This window comes from Olea europaea, unplaced genomic scaffold (assembly GCF_002742605.1).
Source record: "Olea europaea var. sylvestris unplaced genomic scaffold, O_europaea_v1 scaffold1812, whole genome shotgun sequence".
Classification (NCBI taxonomy): Eukaryota; Viridiplantae; Streptophyta; class Magnoliopsida; order Lamiales; family Oleaceae; genus Olea; species Olea europaea.
Window position 1 is genome coordinate 8,598 of NW_019235872.1, and position 9,877 is coordinate 18,474.

Consider the following 9,877-nt stretch of genomic DNA (forward strand, 5'->3'; position numbering starts at 1 on the left):
GGATTCGGTTACACTTTAAAAAAAATGGCAGTATGATTGCAATTAGTTCTTCGATTTCTTTTTTTTTTTTTTTCCTTTTTTGTTTTATTTAAATAAGATGCTATCTTCGTCATTGCACAACTTTTTTATTCAGAAATTGGTTTGAAATTGATAAAAATGATGATTTTGGCAATGAAATGTGAAAATAAAAAAGAAAATATGCTGCTTGTACATAATGCGGTGTTAATAACGGTATTCACCTCTCACATGGAGAGAACCCACTTCGGTTAATTTATATTTTATTTGAAATGGGTCCTCCTCCATATGAGGAAATGTACACCATTATGGACATTCTAATGTACATGTAGCATTACCCTACAAAAAAAAAAAAAAATGAAACGTAGCGATATTTTGCACAATGAGCTATAAACTTAGGGACAATTTATACTAATAACCCTTCTAAACAACATCCATAACCAATGCCCTAAAACTATCAAGCATGTCCTTAGAAAACTATTTTATAAATGGACAAGTTCACATAGGTTAGGAACGTAAAGTGTTGTCAATGTTTTCTTTTCTTCTAAGGCTATGTTAGTGTGTTACTCCATTCAATCAACTACACGAAATGTTATCGTGAAAAAAACACCTTGCACTATAACTTACCTCAATATAACTTATGCTGGATATATCCATTCTTGGGTTTCGACGATGATGTGCATATTTGGATTTTAAACTATTTTATAAGCACAAAATAAATAAATAAATAAATAAACAAACAAACAAACGTTCAAACATGTTAGCTTAACAAAAATAATAATTATTTGACAAAAGGAGGTCAAAGCAGCAAGTCCCATGCTACTTATTATCCTTTTTTTTTCAGCGGACCAACACAATTACCATATTCCCCCTCAATTTTTACAAATTTACGTACTCATCTTGGAAATTGAATAGCGGGAAAATTGCAGCAATGGTCCCTAACATTTTCAATTCTTGTAAATTTTACCCTAACCTTCATTTTGCGCTAGCTAAGTTCCCCAACATTTCGTAAATATGCAACTGAAGTCCATCTGAATGAAAACCGTCTATTGTTCCATTAGTTGACCAAAAATTGGAAAAATTGATCAATTTTGACCAAATTAAAAAGGGCCAAATAGTACTTTGTATTTTTTTAATATTAAATATAAAATAAGTTATTTAATTAAATTAAAAAACCAAGAGATAAATATAAATAATATATAAACCTATCAAAACCTTTCTCCTTCTTCGAGCCACCACTGTTGTCATCGCCACCGTAACTCTCATTATTTCCTCCACTACCAATGGAAGCATCCTCCACAGAAAAAACCATGAAATTCCCACATCAAACGAAGTAACACCCAAATTTCGGTCAACCCACACCACTTCACCCATCAAAAATAGAACATAGAAATAATGGCACAGAAATATCAAACGGCAACACCGCTCAATTTCGCATAAATTTCCTCCATTACCTTCGCCCATTCCCCACTAAAAAAAAAAAAAAAAAAAAAAAAAAAAAAAAAAAAAAAAAAAAAAAAAAAAAAAAAAAAAAAAAAAAAAAAAAAAAAAAAAAAAAAAAAAAAAAAAAAAAAAAAAAATTAAACCCAGCTCACCGCCCATTTCCCATTTTCTCTGCACAACAAGAAGCTTCTGAATTAACTCCCAAATTCATCGAACATGGTGTATTTTTCGAAGACATTGCAAAATGGGACTTGAGTAATTCACTGCGAAGTCCAATTGCTGCTGTATTTCTTGAATTCGACCACTAGTTTCTATTCAGTCATCGATTTCTACTTGTTTGTTGTCCGACTGCTGTAATTCAATACAAAAAGCTCTTGTTTGGTTTTATTAAGGTTTAGTGAGTCAGGCTGGTGATGGTCGCAATAACTACAGCTACGTCAATGATGGTGGAAGATGGTGGCAAAGATGACGGCTTTGGGAGAGGGCAAGGGTGGAGAAGATGAAGGGTTGATTTTTTATTTTTTTAAATTTTAGTATAAGTAACCTAACTATTAATATATGATTGACAAAAATGCTCCTATTTTATTTGGTCAAAATTGATCCAGGTGGACTTCAACTGCACATTTATGAAAGGTTGAGGATCTTCACTAACACAAAATGAAGGTTAGGATAAAGTCTGTAAAATTAGAAAAGATTAGGGACTGTTAGTGCAATTTTCCCTTACTTGGTCTATAAAGGGCATTTCAGAAAACCATCAAATTGCTTTTGCTTATATTACATATAATTGAGTTCCCAAAAATGTTGCCTTAACAAAAATAGGATTCATTTTATTTATGAGATAGTATCATTTTTTAGCACACTCAAAGAGGCTGATAATCATTTTTACATTTTTCAAGTGATGTAAGTACCGTAAAGTATATTCAAAAACTGACTGGGGAATATGTCACATATTTATGGCCAATGTTTTAAGAATCAATAACTAATTTTACATTTTTCAACTAATGTGATAACCGTAAAGTATATTTAAAAATTGATTGGGGAATATGCCACACATTTATGACCAATATTAGAAGAATCGAATTGAATGAACTTAGGACCAATTTGGTAGGAAGGCTTTTCTTCTACTTATAGAAGAGTTTCATAATAAAGTTATCTTAATTGATATTTAAAAACTAATTTCTAAAAGAACTTTATCTTTCAAAAGAGTTTTAAATGAAGAATAATTGAGCTAACTTTTTCTGAAAACTCTTTTGAATAAAAGAAACTCTTTTATAAAACTAATCAAAATGGTCCAAAAGCAGTTTTTAAAACTCAAAAGCATTTTCACTTCTCGAAAGTCATGCCAAAATGGGCCCTTATATGATTGGAAAAAAATCGGAAATCTACTTGGAATCAACTTATCCGTCAACCATGAACCATCCAAATAATTATGTGAACTATAGACGAACTTCACACATTTTTTAAAAAACCATAATATTCTCAACTTTGTATTAAAATTATACATGAACTTCTTAGCAAAAACCGTAAAAAGACAACTCCATTTATGTGTGGATATGAAGTTCATGAACAATTTTGATTCAAAAGTGGATTTCACATATGATTTTAAAATAGAGTTAATGTTCATGTATTACTTACGTAATTAAACCCCCAATGGGTTTGCCATGTCATTGGTAAGTAAGCGTGTTTTGTTTGTCGCGTGGAATGTTCAATTAGTTTTGACTCATAAAAGTTAATTTATAGATAGGAAACAAATTTGTAAGTTCATGTATGATTTTAATACAAATATGATTTCACAGATAATTTTGAAATAGAGATAAAGTTCATGTACACATTTGTATAATTAACCCTCAACTATCACAATATGTGGAACCGTTTGAAAAGCATATTGGGGGAAAAAAACGTCCATTTTTCCCCAGAATAATAATAATAATAATAATAAATAATAAATATATTAAAAAAATTAACATTTTTTACCTTGGTTCTTCTGAAATTTGACCCTTTGTTCATTAAACTTTTACATTTTCTGGGTCAATGTTTGGGTCAAATTTTGAAATGTAATTAATGACATATTTGATAGAAAAAATTACATAATGTTGAACAGTACTTAGGACAAGAAAATTTAAAATATTATAAATCTTATTGAATAATTTTATCCAGAATAATATACATGAAAGTATTAAAAAAAAAAAGTCCATAAAAATAGGACAATATTAAGTCAAAAGCTTTTCATATACTGTTAACACATTGTAGGAAACATAAAAGTAGGCTTTGATACCATGATTAGTTATTTACCTAAACATGCACAATAAAATTAAAATAATTTCAATACACAAAGCCCATATAATTTTGTGTTTAAGTTGAATATGTGTGTAACTAGGTAAAGCAACTAAAACTGGACTTCCTGTTATTTTTGAGCTTCTTATGAAGGTCAACAATGATCCTTGTTGCTTTGTTTGTGAGGGGAAAAGGGTAGCCCTTCGCATCTCATGCTCTTTAGCATAATGCATTTTGTTTTGGACACATTGTTTGATACATTTTGTTGGTCCTGCTATACTGAATGATATTAAACAATGATATTATGATTGGTTTCATAGGGGGGGAAAATTTTTAAAATCTCATTTCTATTTTTAGATACAGATAAAAAAAATCAGAACATATTCTTAAATTCTAACAATAATAACAATAAATTATTCCCGAGTTTGACTATGAGGAATTAATAAGTGTAAAAATACTCCTTCAAAGATGAAATTTCTGAATTTATTGTTTCCTTTTTCATAGAACATTTTATATAATTGAATTTGATTTTTTTTTATTTTTTGATTTTTTGATTTTTTTTGCCGACAAAGCAGGAAAACTGAAAGAAAATCATTTTTTTTTTAATTTGAAACACGAGATAGAATTTAATAATTGATAATTTTTCATTTATTATTGACATTATTTAATTATGGTATCAAAAGTGCCACGAGTACATGACATGTTGCTAATAATAATAATAATAATAATAATAATAATAATAATAATAATAATAATAAACGTCAACCGAATGATGATTTGTCAACACGCCCCAAAAAAGGTAACTTGTTTATAAATTGCATGTGTCAAGATAAAGGTAATCTAAAATTAAATTAAATTGACTTTATGTCCATTCGACACAATCCGGTCTACACTTTTAAGAATAAGGAGGTGACATGATAATTTATGCTATAAAGAATGGTTTAAGATATGTCGAGTTAATATCCCTTTAAAATTGGATCAGTCTAATTTACATGAAAGAAGACATTCTAACTCGTGCAAGAAAAATTCCATTTAAAAATGCGTTGAATTAGAAGTGACAGCTAAGATATATCTTAAAATTAAGTTATATCTTAAAATTGAATCTACAGAATCCAGAAAGAGTTATAGTCCTACTAGGTTACAGCTCCTCCTTCTTTTGGGTATATATTACACTCATATCTTCAGTTTCTACTATCTGTTAGCTGATAATCCTACTACAAATAGGAAGTTCTTAACAAGGTTAAAAGCATCTATTTTCCTACATAAACTATCATGTCACGTTCACCCACAATGGAGAATTCAAGATAGTTGAGCTGAGCAAGTAAAAGAACATAGATCAGAAACATGATTTGGAATAGAGGAGAAACCATCGGAAGAGGAGGGTTTGGCCTGGTTTCTATAGCCAATGTACTCCAACAGAATGGCGATCGGTTTCCACAAGTTATCGCTGTCAAAACTGCAAAAGTTTCTGCATCAGACTCGCTCGTTAGAGAGAAGAAGTTGCTTGATATATTCAATGGCTGTCCATCTATCCTTCACTGTTATGGGGATGACGTTACCACGGAAGAAGGCGATGAACTATACAACATGCTGCTCGAATATGCTGCCGGAGGATGTCTAGCAGATCGGACTATGGGAAAAGGCTTGCCGGAGAACATTGTGAGACAGCACACAAAATCCATGCTGATCGCCTTGAGTCATGTTCATAGGCTTGGGTATGTTCATTGTGATGTAAAACCACACAATGTATTGCTAGTATCTGATTCTTTGCCTTCAAGAAAGAAGGGGGTCAGAGAAATAGCTAAGTTGGCCGACTTCGGGAGTGCAAAGAAGATCAAAGATGAAGAAGATAACAAGGAATTTAGGGGTACTGTTCTATATGCTGCGCCGGAGTCCATTATCCATCAAGAATACCAGCCAGAGTCGGATATTTGGGCGTTAGGATATACCGTGTTACATATGATTACAGGAAAATCACCTTGGAAAGTCGAGAAAGAAGACAAGGCAGAGGATGTTTTATTCAAGATTGGTTGCAGTGAAGAATTGCCCAAGATTCCGAGTAAGGCTTCCAAAGACGCCAAGGATTTTCTGAGTAAATGCTTAATCAAGAATCCGAAGGCGAGATGGACGGCTGATAAGCTATTATCTCACCCTTTTGTAGGTGCACAGAAGCATCATTTTTCCGAGTTATTTCGTGGTTGTCTGTCGATACATAATTTACACAACCGTGTCCATGTACGTTGAGTTCAGGATTAGTTTTGAGATACTAAACATCAGAGGTTGTATAGATTTAGGAAACAACTGTGTTGTATAAAAACAAATAAATAAAAAATTGGATTCTTCGCAAAAGAGATTTATCAAATTTTACCTATTTGTAATTTTTGAATGGCTGGAGAAGATTACCTATTTGTAATTTTTGAAAAGATTTGGGTTCTTGTCGCAAATTTGCGGGAGCAAATTCGTGATTTTATGTGGTCAAATAATATAGGGACGAATTTTACTGCATTTACGGAATGTTGAGAATGTCTTGTGTCAAAAAAGGTTGAGGTTATATTAGTAACATTTCACAATGGAGGTGGACGAAAGGTTCCAATAATCTAATTCGTAACTGTGGACTGCAACTATTTCCCTTTCAAGACCTTTAATTATTGAATCAACTTATATTTCAACTTAACTTGTGAAGTTTATTGTGATAATATCATTATTAGCTCATGTTTGGCCAACATTTTCTAGAACTTATTTTCTCTCAAACTTATTTTTAACAAATTAAACATTTAATAAGATCTACAATTTTTATTAACTTTACAAATACATATTTATCAAATTTTATCAAAATTTACAATAAAATCTAATTTTTTTTGGCTAAACTAAATAGTGTTTAGTCAATTGCTTATGCTTTACTTTAATTAGAAGAAGGGGAAAATTTCAGTAGCAGTCCTTAACCTTTTCACTTTTTACAGACTTTACCATCACCTTTATTTTGTGTCAGAGAAGGTCCCCAACCTTTCATAAATATTCACTTGAAATCCATCTGGACGAAAACCGTCCAAAACACCATCAATTGATCGGAAAAAATTCTTGAATTATCTGCTATAGCGACGATTTTATTGGATATTGATACATTTTTTGCGATGTTTTTGGACGATTTTATTGGATGTTGATTCCATAATTTTCCTAGTAAACTGATGGTGTTTTGGACGATTTTCTGTTTATGAAATGTTAGGAATCTTCATTTGTAGAAAATGAAGGTTAGGATAAAGTCTACAAAAAATGAAAGGTTAGGGACCACTGTTGCAATTTTCCCTTAGAAAAATGTGTTTTACCTTTCTAAGGTTTATAAAAGTACACTTCATTGTGAAACTAGTTGCCATTTGGATGATCTACACATTCCCCCCCCCCCCCCCCCCCAGCAAAAAAAAAACAAAAAATAAATAAATACAAGAGGTCCATTTATACTTTAAGCAAAGGTTTAGAGCTTCAACGGTATTTTCCCTATGGGGGAATAATTTTTTATTGATGCGGGAGCTCTACCCACTTGGATGATAACAGAAAGGTTCATTTCAAGGGGGAAGGGATTCTTCTTCAAAATAACCCTTAAAAATTGTAGAAGCGTACGAGAATGAAAGATTTACATTAAATAAATTTGGTCAATTTGGATAACATATTTTTACTTACATTTAAATAAATAAAAAAAAAACTCTTTTATTAGTAACTCTTATATTATAACTTCCTTACTTCACTTTTACAAATAAAAAGAAAATTAATTTTAGACCTACTTCTTAAGTGAATTTGACTTTTGTCTATATAAATGTTCAAATAACCTATTTTCTCTTACTGTCTAGGAAAAAAATTAACCTTACATAGTGGTGTTACTGAGCCGAATCGAGTCAACTCACGAGTCAAAACTTAAGGCTCAGGTTCAGTTCAAGTAAAATTGTCTGAACTTTTTTCCGAGTCCGGACCAAGTTGTTTTTTTTTTTTTTTACTTCGTAAAAATTTTTAAAAAAAATTAAAATTTGTACAATTTTACGAATTATAAATTAAGTAAAAGTTACAACCCTTCTCCTTTTTTAGGGTTTATGATCTGTTACAATCAACATAGGTAGAGTTAAAATTGTACACGAATAAAACCTTACAATATCCTTGTACTTGAATCTACTACAACTCTTCGACCATTATACTGTCAACTTGATTTTAAATACATAATTCCGTACATTCCCAATTTTTCAAGCATATTAAAGCCTCCAATATATCTTCTTTTAGTCTTAATTTTTCATCTTATAAAACTCAACCACCTAAATTAAATGTAACATTTGATGCCGCCGTAAATACCGGAGGTGTTAATTAGATCATGTGCAAATATTGCTATAAATGGATATTATCTTTCGTTACACCTCCACCATGAAAGAAGACTAAATTCTTGTAATTTTTCTAGATGTAACACGTTACGAATGTCCATGCACATATACCTAGCTAATTCAGAGGGAATTCCAAGATGCGTACTATTAATATTTATTGCTCTAGATATTGGTGAACTATAACTAAATGAGAGAACACTTGTATTGGTGTCCAAATAGTTCTATAAATCATCTGGATTTATGGACATATTTTTTGAAAAAGAACTTTGGGAAGTAGAACTGCCCTGACCTCCTTTTTCAGCATAATAGTTAAACATTTCAGATAATATAGATTTTATATGCACATGTGATTATTCCAAATTCATCAAATTTGAAATTCCCTTTATAATAGCTTTTATGTCAGTTAAATTAAGTCGAGGGTCCGTCATAAACGACATCTCTGTTGAAACCACGTATGCATGCATTCCTTTACAAATTCTTTCCTATAAATATACAAAGGTGGAAAGAGTAGGATCGAAACTGACAAACGCTAGTTCGGCCTGTTTCAGGTCAAGACTGACTGGTTTCGCTTTACAACTCATCAAGATGTGCCTATTCAAATGCGTTGTGCTTGAACTGGGATTCCAGCTAAGTTCTTTGACGCAATAACAACATGCTTTCCAAATATTTACTCCATTTTGAATACCAACTTTTTATGTGTCATATGTTGCCAACAATATGAGGATTTTCGACCTTTTAGTAGTCTCGATACTTCTTCCTCTTCGATATCCTCCAACTCAATCGGAACACTTTGAGATGCATTGTAGTCGGTTGGAATACTCGAACTACCCTTAAACTGATTAAATCTCATCACTAGTAATATCCATCTATATTCTATAATTATTATAACAAAGGACACTGAACATTTGAGTAAAAAAAACTGAATATTATAGTAAAGAAATTAAAGTTTGAAGTTGAAACTTGAAATAGAGTATTGCAAGTTAAAATTGATTGAAGAAAATTGATGTGAAATAGAGAAATATAACCCACATTTATAATCAAAAAAATCAAACCGTTTAAGCTAAATTTGAAATTCAAACTTCATACACAATCAAATTGTGGTATGTATTAAGGTTGCTATATGTAGCTGCTTACCTTCGCAGGCAGCCGATTTGTTGCTGGTTGAGGCATCTTAATGGCAGCAAATCTGCTGCCACTTTTAAAAGATTTTTTTTTTTTTTTTTTTTTTTTAAAAAGGGGTGACCGTTGCGGTGACACTCCCTCACAGTGGCGAGCCCGAGGTGAATAAACAATTTAAAAAAAAATGGCCCCCATCATGTTGAGAGTGAGTGTCAGTCCTCTTGTCAATTTTTTTTTTTTTTTTTTTTTTAGCTCGGGCCTGCCCATGTGGCTCTTTGATCGGCTCAAGCGTCGACTCGATTTTTTTGAGCTCTCAGGCCAAGCCGCCCGAGCCAGTGAGCCCAATTTACATCCCTAACCTTACATTTCAAATAAAAAAGTAACTTTTTTTTTCTAATTTACAAAGTAATTTTTCTAAAATTTACTTTCCATTTTGTATATATGTTTGCATAAAAGATTATTATCATAAAATGTCCCTACGTTTGAAGTTCATTGTGAAAACGTCACTACGTTTCAATTTTTTGCACTAAACCCTATTTCTACATTTTACAACAAAAATCATCAATTTCAATCCAATTTCTAAATAAGAAGTTATGAAATGATGAATATACCTTCTGCTTAAATAAAACCAAAAAAAAAAAAAAAAAAAAAACCAAAAAACAAAAAGA

At 31.4% G+C, this 9,877-nt stretch overlaps 1 protein-coding gene across 1 annotated transcript; it reads left to right on the top strand.

Moving 5' to 3' along the window:
• The first annotated feature begins 5,076 nt into the window (after positions 1-5,076).
• LOC111378398 (mitogen-activated protein kinase kinase kinase 17-like) lies at positions 5,077-5,976 on the top strand. The gene has a single exon (XM_023001592.1). It carries the CDS (start codon positions 5,077-5,079, stop codon positions 5,974-5,976), a length of 900 nt encoding a protein of 299 aa, XP_022857360.1.
• The last annotated feature ends 3,901 nt before the right edge of the window (positions 5,977-9,877 follow it).

Bases quoted from the DNA above. Each gene is read 5' to 3' on its own strand.
- LOC111378398 (XM_023001592.1), top strand. From the start codon at position 5,077: ATGATTTGGAATAGAGGAGAAACCATCGGAAGAGGAGGGTTTGGCCTG.